Consider the following 22,386-nt stretch of genomic DNA (forward strand, 5'->3'; position numbering starts at 1 on the left):
TCTTCTGGATTTTATTGTTGTTATTCTGTCTCTCACTGTTCAAATAAACCTACCATTAAAATTATAGACTGATCATTTCTTTGTCAGTGGGCAAACGTACAAAATCAGCAGGGGATCAAATACTTTTTTCCCTCACTGTATAATCATTTCACAGGTTTTATTATTGTGTTAATTGACAAGTTTAATCCAGTGAGCTACCTCTGGAACAGCTGGGGGCCCATGATGAAAAAAATGAGAACCACTGACTGATTTAGTCCACCGTTCTCAACTGACACAAGGCCATACGTGAGTCTTTCACAAGACGCCATTGTAATGGCATAACACAACACATTAGATAAACTGGAATGACACTCTTACTCACGGTTCCACAAAAATAACTATGAGCAAACCACGGCCCAAAATATATTCGAATGAGCTGCCTCCCCCACATTTTAATTATCACAAAAAGAGCAAATAATAATTTAGTGAACTGCAAAGAACCATTGAAGAGCTCAAATGGTTATTTGAGTCATTATGGTTCCACATAGAACCATCACCCTTCCAAAGAACCCTTGAGGAACCCTCATTTTTGTGTGTGTATGTTCCTCTTGTATAGGGGCTACCCTGTTTGTAAAGTATTTATATTTATCCTGCCACGTGGTGATTTTGCTGATTTAGCTTTAATAACATTATGCAGCATCATCAAGTTTTTCTGTATTCTACACATGCTTAGGCTATATGACAGAGGAGAGACGATGCAGGAAAAGGATTCATGTGACTATCATGCACCTCATGCTTCCTGTTCGACTGCACAGTTCAGATGAGTACAAGTACGGTTAGGCTGAATAACTGTATTAATCTATGAATAATTTACAAGGCCATTGTGGGTTAGTGTACTCTAAGTAGCCTACAGTGAAAGTCTTTACTTGGAAGTGAAGAGGAGGCTGAATGGGTTTTTGTAAATGGTGGGGTCAAGGAGTTCATAAGTGGAGGTGTTTCTGCTTGTAACCACTACGGTACAGCAATACTACAGGGCGCCAGTATCTCATTTAAGAGACTAGGAGGACATTGATGTCATACTCACACTATTAGCTGTTTAGAAGAAACCCCCAAACCTCACAATGGTGTCCAATACATTAATTACACCTATCAGACAGGCTATAAAGTAAGTCAAGCGTTTTGTCTGATTGGTGGCTTTGGCTGGTAAAAACAGTCTCTTTGGAATCGGTACAGCTAGCTCCATGAAGTACCAGGCCCATAAGACTTTTACTAACAAACAAACAACACTAAGTTAGAAAGGCTAGCTAGTCCCACTGTTAAATTAAATGACCTCAACTCTTTCTGTTTTACCCTATTACCTTATTAGAAGGCAGGTGTGTCAAATAGACTTGGATAATACGTTAAGTGGCATCAGCAACTCGACAGAGTAGACCTAATTGTTGACTGTAAAACCCTTGGCCTTTGGGAAGGGAAAATTAGCACAAACAGTGCTGCTGTGAGTAATTTGTGTAGGCAATGTACAGCCATTATAATGGATATCTGGAACTGTTAAACCTGTTGACATTTCAAAGCTGTTGTCATGTTGTCAACACCCATGGAAAAGGTCATGTAGCCAACTTTTTGTCCTTGCAACTACTGTAGTGAGGTTTGTGTCACAGCAGGATGACTGCCCTAAACAAATCTCAGAATGCTGCATCAAAAACGTTATAACTGTATTGGGATGTTATGTTCATTCTTGCATCATTCTCTCTCTCTGTTTGCAGGATCAGTTTGATAACCTGGAGAAGCATACACAGTCCGGCATTGAGTTTGTGGAGAGGTACACCAAATTCGTCAAAGAGCGATCGGAGATTGAAATCAACTATGCAAAGCAGATTAGGTGAGTTCTGTTTCTTTATTGCCCTGTAATGAGCTACAGTGAGGGAACAAAGTATTTGATCCCCTGCTGATTTTGTACGTTTGCCCACTGACAAAGAAATAATCAGTCTATAATTTTAATGGTAGGTTTATTTGAACAGTGAGAGACAGAATAACAACAAACAAATCCAGAAACACGCATGTCAAAAATGTTATAAAATAATTTGCATTTTAATGAGGGAAATAAGTATTTGACCCCCTCTCAACCAGAAGGATTTCTGGCTCCCAGGTGTCTTTTATACAGGTAACGAGCTGAGATTAGGAGCACACTCTTAAAGGGAGTGCTCCTAATCTCAGCTTGTTACCTGTATAAAAGACACCTGTCCACAGACACAATCAATCAATCAGATTCCAAACTCTCCACCATGGCCAAGACCAAAGAGCTCTCCAAGGATGTCAGGGACAAGATTGTAGATCTACACAGGGCTGGAATGGGCTACAAGACCATCGGCAAGCAGCTTGGTGAGAAGGTGACAACAGTTGGTGCGATTATTCGCAAATGAAAGAAACACAAAAGAACTGTCAATCTCCCTCGGCCTGGGGCTCCATGCAAGATCTCACCTCGTGGAGTTGCAATGATCATGAGAATGGTGAGGAATCAGCCCAGAACTACACGGGAGGATCTTGTCAATGATCTCAAGGCAGCTGGGACCATAGTCACCAAGAAAACAATTGGTAACACACTACGCCGTGAAGGACTGAAATCCTGCAGCGCCCGCAAGGTCCCCCTGCTCAAGAAAGCACATATACAGGCCCGTCTGAAGTTTGCTAATGAACATCTGAATCATTCAGAGGAGAACTGGGTGAAAGTGTTGTGCTCAGATGAAACCAAAATGGAGCTCTTTGGCATCAACTCAACTCGCTGTGTTTGGAGGAGGAGGAATGCTGCCTATGACCCCAAGAACACCATCCCCACCGTCAAACATGGAGGTGGAAACATTATGCTTTGGGGGTGTTTTTCTGCTAAGGGGACAGGACAACTTCACCGCATCAAAGGGACGATGGACGGGGCCATGTACCGTCAAATCTTGGGTGAGAACCTCCTTCCCTCAGCCAGGGCATTGAAAATGGGTCGTGGATGGGTATTCCAGCATGACAATGACCCAAAACACACGGCCAAGGAGTGACTCAAGAAGATTCACATTAAGGTCCTGGAGTGGCCTAGCCCATGTCCAGACCTTAATCCCATAGAAAATCTGTGGAGGGAGCTGAAGGTTCGAGTTGCCAAACGTCAGGCTCGAAACCTTAATGACTTGGAGAAGATCTGCAAAGAGGAGTGGGACAAAATCCCTTCTGAGATTTGTGCAAACCTGGTGGCCAACTACGAGAAATGTCTGACCTCTGTGATTGCCAACAAGGGTTTTGCCACCAAGTACTAAGTAATGTTTTGCAAAGGGGTCAAATACTTATTTCCCTCATTAAAATGCAAATCAATTCATAACATTGTTGACATGCATTTTTCTGGATTTTTTTGTTGTTATTCTGTCTCTCACTGTTCAAATAAACCTACCATTAAAATTATAGACTGATCATGTCTTTGTCAGTGGGCAAACGTACAAAATCAGCAGGGGATCAAATACTTTTTTCCCTCACTGTAAGTCTAGGCTTCTGTCTAGATATTTCACAAGTGAATGAAATGGATAGTACTCTTCAGTAATTTAATCATTTCGGTCTCAGCCTTCTTCAGAGTACAGAGTATAACATAATTATAACATATAAGATATTTCACTGCCATTAAAAACAAGCATGTCATGTTTCCACACAGGCAAGGTCACTGACAGTTTCACAGTTTGACAGTGTTCATCTCATTCAGCCTGCAGTGAGCACATCACTACTGTGTTGGTTTTAGTGAGGTCCTATCAGAGAGCCTGGCAGATTGAGCGATGTTAGCCTTAGCCAGGTGGAGGGCTAAATAAACAGAATGATGATGCCTGGAGCAGAAGTCTGTCTCTCTTCCTTTCCATCCCTCTCTCTCCATCTGTCTGTTTCTCTCTCTGTCTCGCTTTCTCTCTTTTTCTCTATGCGTCTCTCTCTCATTTCTCTCTCTCTCTCTCTCGCTCTCTCTCTGGCACAACAGTGTTTTTCTCTCACAGTTTTCCGCTGGAGGCGAGAGGAAGTAAGGTTGGCGGCAAGGTGGGGGGCGGGTTGGGGGCACATGTTGCCATAGTAACGAGGGATCCTTATTATCATACCCAGCCAGCGCTGACCCACATTTCTTTTATTCCAATTACGGTGGAGTGTCGGTCGTTTAGTCCCGCCCCCCTTTTAAACCCCCCAACCGCACTCTTCCTCCCCTCAAATTGCTCCAACCCACATTTTGGGATTTGGTTCGCCCTTCCAGATTTTGGAAGGCACAGTGATGGTTCGTGACAAGAACCCCAGGAATGGGGGTAGGGGTGAGGGGGTGAGGGAATACTCTTCCTAAGTCCTCTTACACCCCAACAACAAGCAGCAGGGATCTGCCCCCAAATCCCTTATCTTGTTCCCTAGAGAGGGCCCATAAGAGGGCTAAAGACTCTAAGTACTGACTACTGACCAACCCCCATCCAGCACCCTTCCTCTGCACCCCTAACCCCTAACCCCACCTCCTTCTCTTTCTAGATAAATCTTCCTTTACTAAAGAGATAATAGAACTAGTAGTTCCTCACTCTCTGTTTGCATGCCTGTCAAACACACACACGTATGTACGTACACACACACACACACACCACATGCCCTAATTAGTTTCCTTCTGTGTCTGACTTTGGTATCTGTGACACAGAGATAGTCTTTTATGGGGTGATTTCAGTGCCGTCCAGCATCACAACTGTATCGTGTGGACGAGCGGTTTGCTGATATCAAAGTTGAGAACTTGTGCCCCATGGTGGCGGTGGGGTTATGGTATGGGCAGACATAAGCTACGGACAACGAACACAATTGTATTTTATCGAAGGCAATTTGAATGCACGTAGATAAACGTTGCAAGATCCTGAGGCCCATTGTCGTGGCATTCATCCGCCGCCATCACCTCATGTTTCAGCATGATAATGCAGGGCCCCGTGTCGCAAGTATCTGTACACAATTCCTGGAAGCTGAAAATGTTCCAGTTCTTCAATGTCCTGCATACTCACCGGACATGTCACCCATTGAGCATGTTTGGGATGCTCTGGATTGACGTGTACGACAGAGTGTTCCAGTTCCCACCAATATCCAGCAGCTTCGCACAGCCATTGAAGAGGAGTGGGACAACATTCCACAGGCCACAATCAACAGCCTGATCAACTCTATGGAAAGGAGACTGGTTTTCTGATCCATGCCCGTACCTTTTTTTTAAAAGGTATCTGTGACCAACAGATGGTCCAAACACACCAAACAGTGGTGAAGAGGGCACAACAACACCTTTTCCTCCTCAGGAGACTGAAAAGATTTGGCATGGGTCCCAGATCCTCAAAATGTTCTACAGCTGCACCATCGAGAGCATCCTGACCGGTTGCATCACCGCCTGGTATGGCAACTGATTGGCATCCGACCGTAAGGCGCTACAGAGGGTACCACTTGCCCCCCAAAATTGTCAAAGACTCCAGTCACCCAAGTCATAGACTGTTCACTCTGCTACTGCACGGCAAGTGGTACCGGAGCGCCAAATCTAGGTCAAAAGGCTCCTTAACAGCTTCTTTACCCCCAAGCTATAAGACTGCTGAACAATTAATCAAATGGCCACTCTGACTATTTACATTGACCCTTCCCCCCCTTTGTTTTTACACTGCTGCGACTCACTGTTTTTTATCTATGCAAAGTCACTTTACCCCTACCTACATGTACAAATTTCCTCGACTAACCTGTTCTCCCGCACATTGACTCGGTATTGGTACCCCCTGTATATAGCCTTGTTTTTGTCTCCTGAGTGGCGCAGTGGTCTAAGGCACTGCAGCGCAGTGCTAGCTGTGCCACTAGAGATCCTGGTTCGAATCCAGGCTCTGTAGCTGGCCGCGACCGGGAGACCCATGGGGCGGCACACAATTGGCCCAGTGTCTCCCAGGGTAGGGGAGCGAATGGCCGGCAGGGATGTAGCTCAGTTTGTAGAGCATGGCGTTTGCAACGCCAGGGTTGTGGGTTCGTTTCCCACGGGGGGCCAGTATGAAAAAAAATTAAAATAATGTATGCACTAACTGTAAGTCGCTCTGGATAAGAGCGTCTGCTAAATGACGTAAATGTTATGTTACTTTATTGTGTTACTTTTAATTTTAATTTTTACTTTTGTTTATTTAGTAAATATTTTCTCAACTCTATTTCTTGAACTGCATTGTTGGTTAAGGGCTTGTAAGTAAGCATTTCACGGTAAGGTCTACCTGTTGTATTCAGCGCATGTGACAAATACAATTTTGTTTAATTTGATTTGATCTGTATTCCCAGTCATGTGAAATCCATAGATTGGGGCCTAATGAATGTATTTCCTTATATGAACTGTAACTCTGTAAAATATTTGAAATTATTGCATGTTGTGTTTATTTTTTTGTTTAGCCCTTCTAAGGATAGCCTTTCCACTCCCTGGTCTCCTGCATGTCACAAGACTGAGTTAGCCCACTTAGTTAAAGCCTATAGGTTCAGGAAGTTCATGTAAAGGACGACACGCTGCTTGCTTAATGCTCACCGTTTCCCCCCTGATTTAGCTCATACCGAGACTCAAACTCAGGACCTCTGGACCTCTGCCTCACAGATCCCCATCTGCTACATTCACCCCCTTAACTCACTCCACAGCGACCCCAGCAGTTGAACCAGCGCAACTGTAAATCCGAGTCCAGTGGCACCATTGTAATGGACGTCACGCTGCCTGCTTAGCGAGTACTGCTTCCCCCTGATTGAGCTCATATGGAGACTAGAACATAGAACTTCTGCCTCGAAAACACACGTGACCACCCTCCTGAAGCATTTCAACCCATCGTGCTATTAAAAAAGGCCTTCTTCAATTGCGCAAGGGGCAATACTTCAGGCTGAGGAATGAGTTTCACAGATCCCCATCTGCAACACTAATACAAGTCTTCAAGATCCAGCAAGGTGTCTTGTGTGGTTTGGTGATCCATGCTTATGTGATGAGAACCTTGCCTGAGACCTGAAGACGTGTTAGTTTGACATGTGTTAGTTTGTGTTAGACATAGTCTAGTTTCAAGCAGGGGCAGACTGGCTATCTGGCATTTGCCAGATGAGCCGGTAAATTTTAATTTTGTTTTTTTTGCGTGAAATTATAATTATCTGGCTAATAATGGGGGCCGCAAGGAAAAGAATGGGCTGGTGTGGGGGATCAAGGAAAATAATGGGCCGGTGTGTTTGAAATGCCAGGGCCGAGTTTTGGTCCCAGTCCCCTCCTGGTTTCAAGTCTCCAGCAAGAGTAATCATTATAAGATTAACTTTTGACTGACTGGGTTGAGACTGTGTTAGCCTGTTGAGCTAAAGCCTAGCCATTGGTCCTGTGACTTGGATGGATCTCTTCAAGTAGGTCAAAGGAGGGTGAAGTGTAACACAGGTGGTTCGGTGACCACACTCGTGTGTTAAGTAACTTGCCTGAGACCTGAAAAGTTGAATTTTCTAGTGCACAGGAGACCTGGGTTAGAACCCCATCAGTCAAACTAACACGTCTTCATGTCTCAGCTAAGGTTGCTCATTACATAGCCTAACGGGCAGTCTGATCCTGCGAGCTTACATGAATGGTTCGCTACACGCAGTAATCAGTCTGGTAATTACGAGGTTACTCATCACATAGATGGATCACCAAACCACCTCTGTTGCACTCTCATTAAATGGGGTGCACAATTCATTCTGCTTCTGTTTGCCACAGAAAATGTTGTTGTTGTGCAGGAGGCCTGATTTCGAACCTAGTCAGTTATATTGGTGCCGTGATCTCTGAGTATGAGAAATGTAACTGAGACTTGAAGACTTGTGTTACCTGCCTGAACTTTATCTAAGTGGGCTAACACAGTCTTGTGACATGCAGGAGACCTGGTTCGAACCCAGTCAGTTACAAGAGCAAGATTAATTAGGGAGTTGAAAGGCTATCCTTAGACGGGCTATGACAGGGTTATTTAACTATACAGTGGGGGAAAAAAGTATTTAGTCAGCCACCAATTGTGCAAGTTCTCCCACTTAAAAAGATGAGAGAGGCCTGTAATTTTCATCATAGGTACACGTCAACTATGACAGACAAATTGAGAAAAGAAAATCCAGAAAATCACATTGTAGGATTTGTAATGAATTTATTTGCAAATTATGGTGGAAAATAAGTATTTGGTCACCTACAAACAAGCAAGATTTCTGGCTCTCACAGACCTGTAACTTCTTCTTTAAGAGGATCCTCTGTCCTCCACTCGTTACCTGTATTAATGGCACCTGTTTGAACTTGTTATCAGTATAAAAGACACCTGTCCACAACCTCAAACAGTCACACTCCAAACTCCACTATGGCCAAGACCAAAGAGCTGTCAAAGGACACCAGAAACAAAATTGTAGACCTGCACCAGGCTGGGAAGACTGAATCTACAATAGGTAAGCAGCTTGGTTTGAAGAAATCAACTGTGGGAGCAATTATTAGGAAATGGAAGACATACAAGACCACTGATAATCTCCCTCGATCTGGGGCTCCATGCAAGATCTCACCCCGTGGGGTCAAAATGATCACAAGAACGGTGAGCAAAAATCCCAGAACCACACGGGGGGACCTAGTGAATGACCTGCAGAGAGCTGGGACCAAAGTAACAAAGCCTACCATCAGTAACACACTACACCGCCAGAGACTCAAATCCTGCAGTGCCAGACGTGTCCCCCTGCTTAAGCCAGTACATGACCAGGCCCGTCTGAAGTTTGCTAGAGTGCATTTGGATGATCCAGAAGAGGATTGGGAGAATGTCATATGGTCAGATGAAACCAAAATATAACTTTTTGGTAAAAACTCAACTCGTCGTGTTTGGAGGACAAAGAATGCTGAGTTGCATCCAAAGAACACCATACCTACTGTGAAGCATGGGGGTGGAAACATCATGCTTTGGGGCTGTTTTTCTGCAAAGGGACCAGGACGACTGATCCGTGTAAAGGAAAGAATGAATGGGGCCATGTATCGTGAGATTTTTAGTGAAAACCTCCTTCCATCAGCAAGGGCATTGAAGATGAAACGTGGCTGGGTCTTTCAGCATGACAATGATCCCAAACACACCGCCCGGGCAACGAAGGAGTGGCTTCGTAAGAAGCATTTCAAGGTCCTGGAGTGGCCTAGCCAGTCTCCAGATCTCAACCCCATAGAAAATCTTTGGAGGGAGTTGAAAGTCAGTGTTGCCCAGCGACAGCCCCTAAACATCACTGCTCTAGAGGAGATCTGCATGGAGGAATGGGCCAAAATACCAGCAACAGTGTGTGAAAACCATGTGAAGACTTACAGAAAACGTTTGACCTGTGTCATTGCCAACAAAGGGTATATAACAAAGTATTGAGAAACTTTTGTTATTAACCAAATACTTATTTTCCACCATAACTTGCAAATAAATTCATTAAAAATCCTACAATGTGATTTTCTGGATTTTTCTCATTTTGTCTGTCATAGTTGAAGTGCACCTATGATGAAAATTACAGGCCTCTCTCATCTTTTTAAGTGGGAGAACTTGCACAATTGGTGGCTGACTAAATACTTATTTTCCCCACTGTATATCGTGGCCTGTGATCATCATAGAGGGCAACAAAAAGCACATCCATGCTCCAGAGAGTCTTAGCTTTCAGGAATGGGGTCATCATAGCTTATAGCCAAAGCGGTTCAAACGCTAGAGCCAAATTCATATGAAGAAAATAAATTAAACATGCCACATTGGCTGCAGAAACTGGCAGAAGCTTCTGTTTACCCCAGAGAACGTTTGATTTCATCTGTGTTCTCCTCTACCCTTCCTGGCTGGTACCAGGATGTTGTCTCTGGAATTTAGAGAACTGAATTTGAAAACTAAATCTGAATGCATCTGATATGTATGAAACTTTGATTAACTTGAAATTATAGTTTGTAAAGTTGATACACAGACAATGAATGCAATAACTACCATATTCAAACTGAATATATACATATTGAATTGTAGTTTTAAAACTGAATGCAATATTCATTCAATTCAGTTTCAAATCATGAAATACAAGTTCAATTTATTAATTCAATTTGTGCATTAAATATTCAAATATTGAAATTCAAATACAATTTCTGTTGCCACTGAAATCGCTCCATAGATGTATATTTTTGAACCTGAGCCTCTGCATTTGTGGCGGTCGGATGTTTTCATTCACTGCTTACACAAACATATTTGTTTCCCACCCAGACGACCTACTGCTATCACAGAAAAATATGATTTACAAATTACATAATGGATAGCTCTGTTTCTAAAGCGTCAACAAGGTTATTCTGTTTTTTTGACACAATGTAAATCTTTGAATGGGTTTTTTCTGTTTCTGGCTCTCCATCCAGACTAATTATTCTCCCACTAATCGTTAAAGCAGATTGAATCTACCTGGATCACTCAGTCCGATAGAACACACAGCCCTCCTAGATCTAATAAACGCTAATGAAATTGGCCCTTTGATCATCCGCCCCTCATCACACCTCTATGCTGGAGGAAGTAAGGTTTATTTATTTTTCTTCTCCTCCCTCTCTTTAACCTTTTTGAGGTTTTTCTCCTCACTGCTGTAATTCTACTGTAGCTTGACCTTGTCCGTGGCAATGAGAGTTCTGATAGATCTGTTCTATGGTCTCTGGGCTTGAACAGGGTGAAAGCTCTGTGCTGTGGATGAAATATCGTACAGATGGTTAGCACCTCTGCATCAGCTATTACCACTAACTGCTCAACAAGACAAAGACCTCACTCTGCTCTGCAGATAACATGGCACTACAATGCATCAAGAGACATTATCAAAAGAGAAATGGTGGAAAGTTAGACCAGATGCATACAGTGAGCAACAAAAGTATTGGGACAGTGACTAATTTTTTGTTGTTTTGGCTCTGTATTCTAGCACTTTGGATTTGAAATGATACAATGACTATGAATGAATTGTGAATAATAATGAATAAGAAAGTTACAGATGCACAAATATCATACCCCCAAGACATGCTAACCTCTCACCATTACAATAACAGGGGAGGTTAGCATTTTTTTTTGGGGGGGGGTATGATGTTTGTGCGGACAGTCTGTGCATTAACCTTATAGTCACTGTATAATTTAAAATCCAAAGTGCTGGAGTACAGAGCAAAAACAACAACAAAATTGTCACAACTTTTGGAGGTCACTGTATTTAAAACCGTGCATGATATAGTGTGTAGACAGACAGCATGGCTGGCTGCACAATACACAGTGCACAGTACCATTAGGCCTACCATTTCACCAAACCAAACAGCATGTGCTGGTATAATCTAGGTTAAATCCGCCTCCACTGTATCAAATGGATAAACACGCACAATGTTTCAATATAGTACAGAAGGCTACAGAGCATTATGTTTCCTCCCCCAAGCACAGTAACACACATTGGCATAATCCACAGTACAGTAGACTACAGTAGGCTAAGGACTATCTGTGTGCATACTACTAAGAAGAATTGGGGTGTGGGTATTACAAACACACTGTCTAGAGAAAATGGCACAGTATCACCCAATATGGGACACACACACACACACACACACACACTAATCCTCATTAAGTCCTATGGGCACCCCCTGTCTGTCTGTGTGTTGGTTAAATACGCTACGGAGGAGGAGGAGGAGGAGGAAGAAAGGCAAATGCATTTTGATATGACATCTGGCCATGAGTGAGAGACAGCCAGGGTAAAAGCAAGAGAGAAAACAAGAAGAGAGGGGAAGAGGTAGATCTGCCTGGCAACAGAGCAGACACCAGGGAAGTGTAGTAGGGGGTTGTGGTGAGAGAGAGAGAGAGAGAGAGAGAGAGAGAGAGAGAGAGAGAGAGAGAGAGAGAGAGAGAGAGAGAGAGAGAGAGAGAGAGAGAGAGAGAGAGAGAGAGAGAGAGAGAGAGAGAGAGAGAGAGAGAGAGAGAGAGAGAGAGAGAGAGAGAGAGAGAGAGAGAGAGAGAGAGAGAGAGAGAGAGAGAGAGAGAGAGAGAGAGAGAGAGAGAGAGAGAGAGAGAGAGAGAGAGAGAGAGAGAGAGAGAGAGAGAGAGGACGTGGGGTCGATTTGTGAGAGAGAGAGAGAGAGATGTAGTGTTTTTACCACATCCATGATTAGTTCATTCAATTTTAAACACATCCCACGCATGGCATTTAAATGCTAGTACTGTCGAGGAGGAACACATAGGCCTATGTATGTCTCAATAGCTGAGTTAGGCCTACATAGTACTCTTTACTATTGTCAATGGCCATTACAGTTGTTGTACCAGTATTATTAATACTGCCCCTATTATATTGGTGCAGTAGCTTAGTCGTTGAAGAGGCAGCAGTCATTTTGTATCTTTTCTTTTCTATTGACCATTATAGGCAGCCCCATTATAACTGATATTAAAAGGGCAGTCATGACCATGATGTTGCAGGGGTTCTATTGATATTCTACTGTTTCTATCGACCTTCTGACCTCTATTCCCAATGAGAGGGTTAATGGTCCAAACATAAGCATAGTAAACAACACACCATACATGAGTGAGATGACCTAGCTACAATATGCAGGGATCTACGCTCTTTACAAGGAGCACGTGTGCGCCTAAGTTGAAAAATGTAGGGGCGCACAAATACATTTAGAAGCACAATGAAAAAATAGTTGAGGTAATAAAGCTAGAATCCTTAATTCTTCTAGGTGTACTGGTGCTCCTAAATTAACATTCCAGGTCACACAGCAAAATATTTAGGTGCATATGCGAGTAAAATGGTTGCATAGTAGAGCCCTGATATGACTCACCATTCGCTGCCTGACTGCTGTGCAGCATGCCTCATTGCTTCCTGATTCGCTCTGCATCTGTCTGTTGAAGTCTAATTGGCTTGTGTGGTGTGTTGCCGTTTCTAGGTGGATTCTTCTAATTGGTTTACCTGTTTTTATTGGCTGTCTGGTAGAGTCTACTGTACATACACTGAGTGTACAAAACACCTACTCTTTCCATGACATAGACTGACCAGGTGAAAGCTATGATCTCTTATTGAGGTCACTTGTTATATCCACTTCAATCATTGTAGATGAAGGGGAGGAGACAGGTTAAATAATAATTTATAAGCCTTGAGACAATTGAGACATGGATTGTGTATGTGCGCCATTCAAGACAAAATAATTAAGTGCCTTTGAACGGGGTATGGTAGTAGGTGCTAGGTTAAATCGGTTTGAGTGTGTCAAGAACTGCAACGCTGCTGGGTTTTTCCACGCTCAACAGTTTCTCGTGTGTATCAAGAATGGTCCACCACCCAAAGGACATCCAGCAAACTTGACACAACTGTGGGAATCATTGGAATCAACATGGGCAAGCATCCCTGTGGAACACTTTCGACACCTTGTAGAGTCCATGCCTCGATGAATTGAGGCTGTTCTGAGGGCAAAAGTGGCTGCAACTCAATATTAGGAAGGTGTTCCTAATGTTTTGTACACTCAGTGTAGATTGAGTAACCTACTGTGTGTGCGTGCTTGTGACTGTTATTAAACTGTGTGACATATAGCAGGTACAGAGCGAAAAATAGAAATAGATGAGGAGTTGATCCGACTATCACTTGCAAACAAACACACAGTAACAGAGAGAGAGAGAGAGGCTGACAGAGAGAAAGAGACAGTGGAAATGAAGGAGACAGAGTGAGGGTTATAGAGAGAAGGGAAGGAAGCGAGAGAGACAGAGATTTTGTCTTGGCCAGGTCACGTGGTCTGGAAAAACTTCTGGCCCTAACCATAACCCCCTTTACAGCATATGGTTCTAATCCCCGAGCCGACTAGGTGAAAAATCTGTCGATGTGCCCTTGAGCAAGGCACTTAACCCTAATTGCTCCTGTAAGTCGCTCTGGATAAGAGTGTCTGCTAAATGACTAATAATAATAATAATAATAATAATAATAATACTAGTGCTAGCCTGTTTTATTCTACTCACTCGTCTCGTGCCAGCAGACTTGTGCAGCCAATGTCAGAAAGAGGGCAAAGTTGGGAGGAGAAAAGCATGCATCTTCTTGGTGACTGATTGTGTATTCACGCTCCCGAGGCCATAAGCATTATTACTGGAACAGTGGGATGGAGGAGGGATGGGTATGGAGATGGAGATGGAGATGGGGTGGGGGGGGGGGCTTAAAGCACTCTGCCAGATTGAACAGTAGTGGATGATCCTTTGGCACAGTGACATGAACATCAGTAATGGAGGAGGCATACAGTGGAGTTAGGGTATGTTCAGCCGCCTGCTGTGCTATTGTATCAACCCAATGGGATAGTATACACATAGTAAAAATAGTAGAAACTAGCCTACATATTATTACTCAGTACTGAAATAACAGAGCTATGTTTCTTCCCTCCTCACAGGAATCTATCAAAGAAGTATCAACCCAAGAAGAACTCAAGAGAGGAGGAGGAGAACAAGTGAGTTTGAGACTCAGATGCAACCATTGCAAATCATTGATATGTGCTTGATGTTGGTATAGGTATCTCCAGTCACCTGAAGTTTCTTTCAATGAATGACACTATCTGAGCATGTTGTCATGACACTATACTTCAATTGCTGTGTCAGCCCCTCTAGCTCTTCCTCTGACATCACTTTCTGTGACCTCTGACTTGTCAGGTACACGTCATGCCGGGCCTTCCTGTCGACACTGAACGAGCTGAACGACTACGCAGGTCAGCATGAAGTCATCGCTGAGAACCTGACCTCTCAGATCATCGCAGAACTCTCGCGGTACCTCACGGAACTCAAGGCCGAGAGGAAATCGGTGAGACCACACTTCCTGTTTATATTCTGATGCCCTCCATGTACTGTATATTATTTTAAATTCTATTCTACTCTATTATTTTATGCAGTATGTGATATCTATCTATCTTCTATTTATCTGTACCCATCCATTCATCCATCCATCCATCTCTCTGGTCTGTCTCTCAGTAGTATGTCTGTCTGTGGGTATTTCACTAATTTCTGTCTCTTTGTCTGTTTCAAATCAAATCAAATAAATCATTTTATTGGTCACATACACATATTTAGCAGGTGTTATTGCGGGTGTAGTGAAATGCTTGTGTTCCTAGCTCCAACAGTGCAGTAGTATCTAACAATTCACAACAATACACACAAATCTAAAAGTAAAAGAGTGGAATTAAGAAATATATAAATATTAGGACGAGCAATGTCGTTGTGGCATTGACTAAAATACAGTAGAATAGAATACAATATATACATATGAAATGAGTAAAGCAGTATGTAAACATTATTAAAGTGACTAGTGTCCCATTATTAAAGTGACCAGTGATTCCATATCTTTGTATATAGGGCAGCAGCCTCTAAGGTGCAGGGTTGAGTAACCGGGTGGTAGCCGGCTAGTGATGGCTATTTAACAGTCTGATGGCCTTGAGATAGAAGCTGTTTTTCAGTCTCTCGGTCCCAGCTTTGATGCACCTGTACTGACCTCGCCTTCTGGATGGTAGCGGGGTGAATAGGCCGTGGCTCAGGTGGTTGATGTCCTTGATTATCTTTTTGGCCTTCCTGTGACATCGGGTGCTGTAGGTGAGGAACTTGAAGCTTTTCACATTCTCCACTGCGGTCCCGTCGATGTGGATGGGGGCGTGCTCCCTCTGCTGTTTCCTGAAGTCCACGATCAGCTCCTTCGTTTTGTTGACTTTAAGGGAGAGGTTATTTTCCTGGCACCACTCTGCCAGTGCCCTCACCTCCTCCCTGTAGGCTGTCTCGTCATTGTTGGTAATCAGGCATACTACTGTTGTGTCATCTGCAAACTTGATGATTGAGTTGGAGGCGTGCTTGGCCACGCAGTCATGGGTGAACAGGGAGTACAGGGCCCCTGTGTTGAGGATCAGCGAAGTGGAGGTGTTGTTTCCTACCTTCACGACCTGGGGGTGGCCGTCAGGAAGTCCAGGACCCAGTTGCACAGGGTGGGGTTCAGACCCAGGGCCCAAGCTTAATGATGAGCTTGGAGGGTACTATGGTGTTGAAGGCTGAGCTATAGTCAATGAACAGCATTCTTACATAGGTATTCCTCTTGTCCAGATGGGATAGGGCAGTGTGCAGTGCGATGGTGATTACATAATCTGTGGATCTATTGGGGCGGTAAGCAAATTAAGTGGGTCTAGGGTGTCAGGTAAGGTAGAGGTGATATGATCCTTAACTAGCCTCTCAAAGCACTTCATGATGACAGAAGTGAGTGCTACGGGGTGATAGTCATTTAGGTCAGTTACCTTTGCTTTCTTGGGTACAGGAACAATGGTGGACATCTTGAAGTAAGTGGGGACACCAGACTGGGATAGGGAGAGATTGAATATATCCGTAAACACTCCAGCCAGCTGGTCTGCGCATGCTCTAAGGACACGGCTAGGGATGCGAAGGTAAACACGCTTAAATGTCTTACTCACGTCGGCCACGGAGAACGAGAGCCCACAGTCCTTGGGAGCGGGCCGCGTCGGTGGCACTGTGTTATCCTCAAAGCGGACGAAGAAGGTGTTTAGCTTGTCCGGGAGCAAGACGTCGGTGTCCGCGACATGGCTGGTTTTCCCTTTGTAATCCGTGATTGTCTGTAGACCCTGTCACATACGTCTCGTGTCTGAGTCGTTGAATTGTGACTCCACTTTGTCTCTGTACTTACGTTTTGCCTGTTTGATTGCCTTACGGAGGGAATAACTACCGTTTGTATTCGACCATATTCCCAGTCACCTTGCCATGGGTAAATGCAGTGGTTCGAGCTTTCAGTTTTGCGCGAATGCTGCAATCTATCCGCAGTTTCTGGTTTGGGTAGGTTTTAATAGTCACAGTGGGAACAACATCCCCTATACACTTCCTCATGAACTCAGTCACCGTGTCCATGTATGTCAATGTTATTCTCAGAGGCTACCCGGAACATATCCCAGTCTGCGTTATCAAAACAATCTTGAAGCATGGATTCCAATTGGTCAGACCAGCGTTGAATAGACCTTAGCACGGGTACTTCCTGTTTGAGTTTCTGCCTATAGGAAGGGAGGAGCAAAATGGAGTCGTGATCTGATTTGTAGAAGGGAGGGCGGGTGAGGGCCTTGTAGGCATCCCGGGAAGGGGGAGTAACAGTGGTTGAGCGTTTTAGCAGCGTTAGTACTACAGTCAATGTGTTGATAGAATTTCGGTAGCATTTTCCTCAAATTTGCTCTGTTAAAATCCCCAGCTATAATATATGCGGCCTCAGGATATGTGATTTCCAGTTTGCACAAAGTCCAGTGTAGTTCCTTGAGGGCCGTCGTGGTATTGGCTTGAGGGGGAATATACATGGCTGTGACTATAACCGAAGAGAATTCTCTTGGAGGTAATACGGTCAGCATTTGACTGTGAGGTATTCTAGGTTGGGTGAACAAAAGTACTTGAGTTTCTTTACGTTATCACAATCACACCATGAGTAGTTAATCATGAAACTTACACCACCGCCTTTCTTCTTCCCGGAGAGTCCTTTATTCCTGTCTGCGCAATGTACTGAGAACACAGCTGGCTGTATGGATGGGGAGAGTATATCTGGAGAATGCCATGATTCCGTGAAACAGAGTATGTTACAGTCCCTGATGTTTCTCTGGAAGGAGATCCTAGCCCTGAGCTCGTCTACTTTATTGTCCAGAGACTGAACATTAGTGAGTAATATACTCGGAAGCGGTGGATGGTGTGCACGCCTCCTGAGTCGGACTAGAAGTCCACTCCGAAATACCTCTTCTCCGCCGGAGGCGTCTTGAAACAGCCTCTGGGATAAGTTCAATTGCCCTGGGGGGTACGAACAAAATATCAAATTCGGGAAATTCGTATTCCTGGTCGTAATGCTGGTGAGTTACCGCCGCTCTGATATCCAAAAGTTATTTCCGGCTGCATGTAATAACACAAAAAAATGTTCTGGGCTTATAATGTAAGAAATAACACACAAAAAAACAAAATACTGCAAATTTGCTTAGGAGCTAGAAGCAGAGCTGCCATGTCTGTCGGCGCCATCTTATCTGTTTGTCTATTGGTCTATGTTTGCGGTCAGTCTTGCTCTTCTACACTACTTACCCTTAAACATACAGCTTTATCCAGAAACCAGACACACTTGCCCACAGGAAAGAGAGAGAGCGAGGCCTATCCCGTTCATTTGCCCTATCCTGTACACTGTACACTGAGGTCATAGTTGTATAAAGATACTGTAGATACACAGCCAGCCGCCCAAAGATTGGCCACTGGGCCAACACATGACTCTATGGTTGTGTCCCAAATGGCACCCTATTCCCTATATGGTGCACTACTTTTGACCAGGACCCAAAGAGAATAGGGTACCATTAGGGTTGCAGCCTATCACTCCTTTATATGGAACACACCTTAGACTTCTCTCATTTAGAGGTTATTTGTATCTTATAAACCCCCTTTAAACACATATTTCCTTACCATTGTAAACTAACTTGATAGAGCAGTAGAGGTACAGTATGCAGCATTAACACAGTAGTTGTATCTTAGTTAGAAGTCAAGGAAAACTAAATAAAGGCCACCTTTTAGACGTTAGCTTTGGTCAGAGGCAAGGGGAAACTACTCAACTGGAAAAAGAGCAGTTTGTCAGAAAAACTTTCACGGAGCCTCATGTCACGGAAGCTCCACTAGGGGAATCCATTGGAGTTGAAAACTGTAACGCGCTGCAGGTCATCAGTGGCTGACATGACCTTTCCCACTGTAGAAGCGAAACTGTATGCCCTCCCTCTTGAGCTTCCCTTAAAAGACCACAGCAGGAAGATAGGGAACACTGAATAACTATTGATTCTGCCATTTTGTTCCTAAAGCTCAGTTAGAACAACATAGAGATTGTGAACACAGAGAGGGGGATTTCTAGGGAGCTCTTCTAACTGTCTGTGAGTTTGTTTGAAGAAGAATCCTCGGGCCCTCAGGGTTTGCCCTGGTCTGTAGGCTTTGGGTCTGGTTTGATCTAGCCTGGCTCGGCCTGGGTCTGGCCTCAGGTCTCGTTCTCTGTCTGTCTATTGTCTTGTCTTGTGTTTGGCCCCGCTCCCAAAGGATTGGCCCTCATGCACTAGAAATGTTCCCCTCAGACTGCCTGCAGGATGCTATTGCGACCGACCTACACACACTCCTTTTTTCCTCCTCCTCTCCGGCTCTCTGCTCTTTTCCCAGGGCAGTTTGCTCAGTTTTTTTATTCACCTCTCTTTTTTCCAGTCTTTCATTTCATTTCTTACACATACACACTCGTCACCTGGTAGTCCGTCATCCATCTTCCTGCTCAATTTAATAACATTTGGCTACAATCACAATTTTGCCTTGAGGACTGCCAGCTAGCCTCATATCTAGCTCTAAACCAACAAATACCCACATCCAGAGATAGTAGCCTCTCTGTAAGCCAACATTGAAGGGGCTTTTCCCTCCCTCAGCCCATCCCGTGGTCCTCTGTAGCTCAGCTGGTAGAGCACGGCGCTTGTAACGCCAGGGTAGTGGGTTCGATCCCCGGGACCACCCATACACAAAAATGTATGCACGCATGACTGTAAGTCGCTTTGGATAAAAGCGTCTGCTAAATGGCTTATCATCCCATAGCTTTTGTCAGTTTATTGGTTTAGAGGACAGTAAATTATTTTTATCTGCATGATGGAGATGACTGATTCTGTTCTCCAGTATTCAGCTATAGTTTCCTATAATTCCCTCTGTAACTAACCCTAAGTCAGTCATAGCCTGGGGCTCGGTTCTGGCTCTGTTTGTTCAATGTTGTCATTATTTCCTCATTGATAAGAATACTACAGCATTTGGATGTCGCTGTTTGTGATGCTATCAGGTTGTTAGCTTGTTTGTGGAGTGCTGTAATCTGGTGGTCAGTCTGTTTTTAGCTCTGTCTAGCGGCCAACTTCCTTGTCATTGTCATGCCAAACACGCAGCAGAAACAGACTGGAACAGGTTGTTGTACAGAGTACCTGTGTCGTGACAGTGTTGTTGAAAATAGAACATTATGTCTGTGCATGTCGATAATACGTGAAACTCGAGAGCTACACATGTTTATTCATAATTTATGAGCATATCTGTGTCTGTTTACTAGTTTGCTTGTAGTAACATAGTATTGGCTATATGAAGCATCAGAAGAAGCAGTCTAGAATAGAAATAGGTGGCCTTCTTCAGAGAGACCCTCTATGCTAAGCGTTTGGCCCAGAGTAAGTAGCCTAATATGTATAAATACTGGACCGTTATTCAGCTGTGAGAGAACGGGAATGTGTTCTGCCTCTCTTTTAATGTTTTGGACACATGCAGTCATTAACGCATTCATCATTATCTACTGTAGCCATTTGTTTTGCTATAGAAACAGACTGATATCTGCAGACATATACAGACAGAGGGATTATAGGATGGTTGAGTCACTCTTGTCTATGGCTGTCCCTCCTGGGAGCTTACTGTGGCCTACTGGCCTTTCAGTGGGACAGCACAGCACAGGTATAATCTATCTACAGCACAGAAGGATAGGAGCATTAAATTAATACGCTAACCTCCATTAATTCCACAGTTATGGAGCTTGTTTTGGACTGTAACCCCCCCTCCTCTTCATCCTCCTTCTCTTCCCATTTCTCCCTGTTTGAACCCTCAGAATGCCCAGCTCTGGGGGGCAGGGGGAGGTAGGGAAGGGGGCAGACGAGGTGAGAGAGGGGTCAGTCCTCCTCCTTCCCAGATGCTCCTGAGCTTACAGTATACAGCAGTCACTCCACTGGGAGTCAGGCCAGGTGGGTCTGGTTTATGTAAGTGGCTGTATCCATCTTTATGGTCTTAGCACTGTAGTAGGCACCCTAGAGGTAAGAAGAGTCACTGCCACCTCAAAGTAGCTGCCACACATGTACACACTTTACATACAATTAGACTAAATACATACGTTGAAATATGTGTACACAGAGTTCATTGAGTCATTTAGAGTGGGAGATTTGAGCAACAAATTTGAGTGAAGCATGCTGATCTAGAACATTAATGCTGCCATAAAAACACAGGACTGTCCATATCCAAGGGTGGATGAGGCTAGCCAGATGCCAACACATGGTGTGTATAGAGCAGGCAGGGTTAATATGGGATGAGAGGGCTAAGTCGCTGAGGTCTTAGGACAGTTTCTGTGTTTATGCTGAGGAATCACTCAGCAGCAACACATAGCCGGCCCTGACTAGCAGACTTGGGTTCAAATACTATTTCAGGTATTTCAATTACTTTTCAATACATTTCAAAACAGGTTTATTCAGATAAAAAAAAAAAAGATTTAAAAAAAGGAGTTGAATATTATAATGTATTTGGAAATACAATTGTAAAATAGTAAAATACACTGACTCAAATACACTCCCATGCATTTAACCCAGGTATTTGAAAATAGTATTTGAAATCATTTAAAAAAAATACTTTCAAATACAATTTGGTCGACTATTTGTTTTTTTATAAATAACCATTCAAAGACTCAAATAAAAGTACTTGTTTTGGGCAGTGTATTTTAAAATACTCAAATACACAGACCAAAGTATTTAAATAACAAATACTCAAATAGACATGTATTTGAACCAAGTTCTGCTGACTAGCTGACTGTCCTCTATGGACCTCCATGCCCTGCCCCACTCAGAAGGCTTTAGCTGCATGCTGTAGCCTAATAAGGGCCTAGAAAGACCCTGTAAAGACTGTTAAACCCTGTCGAGAGCATCTGGGATTGCTGATTAGTTGGACTACTTGTAGATGTCCTGAGGGGCTTCTGATGGTATTTTAATGTAGTTCTGTGTTGTTCCAAGAACTAACCATGTTGGCAGTAGTGCTGGGACTAGATGATTAGTAAGCACACTTGTAGAGGTCTTGATGATGGATCTCTGATGATTTTATCAAATTAATTGCCTGATCTGTTTAGGCCTATTTTGGAAAAACCCTCGCTCTAGCAGTGTGTTTGGGGTTTAGGAGGTTTGCTAGCTAACACACATCTGCCCAGGAATTCTAACCAGACCACAATGTGACAACTGTCCATATATAGGCCATAAAATGTCAACAAAACCAACTGTTAGAGATGTGAAAAACGTACCCAAAAATCTGTTGAAAAAAACGAAATGGGAAAAACAAAAGGGTCATAAATGTCCTTGGCTAGCTTGGCGAGGGATACAGCTCTCATTCATCATTGGAAGACAGCGCAGCTGAGTCTTTTGTATGGCTGGAGCTGGTCTGGAGGCTGGGACGGTCTGCTTTGCTCTGCCTGTTACATTCCTCTCCTGTTGTGTGGAAAGATAAATCAAAACCAAAGAGAGGAGGTGGAAGAGAAGAGGGAAGGGGAGGAGGACGAGGAGGAGAAGAGGGAAGGGGAGGAGGACGAGGAGGAGGGCCGAGGTCTCCTGTTGTCTCCCCCCAGATAGACCCAGACCCCAGTCAT

At 43.8% G+C, this 22,386-nt stretch overlaps 1 protein-coding gene across 18 annotated transcripts in view; it reads left to right on the forward strand.

Moving 5' to 3' along the window:
• LOC121541487 (formin-binding protein 1) overlaps positions 1–22,386 on the forward strand; it is a 116,448-nt gene that overhangs the window by 46,310 nt on the left and 47,752 nt on the right. For all 18 annotated transcript variants that reach the window (XM_041850526.2, XM_041850527.2, XM_041850530.2 and 15 more), the window contains exons 2-4: positions 1,743–1,858; positions 14,360–14,416; positions 14,616–14,763. In XM_041850526.2, coding sequence (XP_041706460.1) covers positions 1,743–1,858; positions 14,360–14,416; positions 14,616–14,763 — 321 coding nt within the window. The remainder of the gene's footprint in view (positions 1–1,742; positions 1,859–14,359; positions 14,417–14,615; positions 14,764–22,386) is intronic.

The sequence above is a fragment of the Coregonus clupeaformis genome, chromosome 27, assembly GCF_020615455.1.
Source record: "Coregonus clupeaformis isolate EN_2021a chromosome 27, ASM2061545v1, whole genome shotgun sequence".
NCBI lineage: Eukaryota > Metazoa > Chordata > Actinopteri > Salmoniformes > Salmonidae > Coregonus > Coregonus clupeaformis.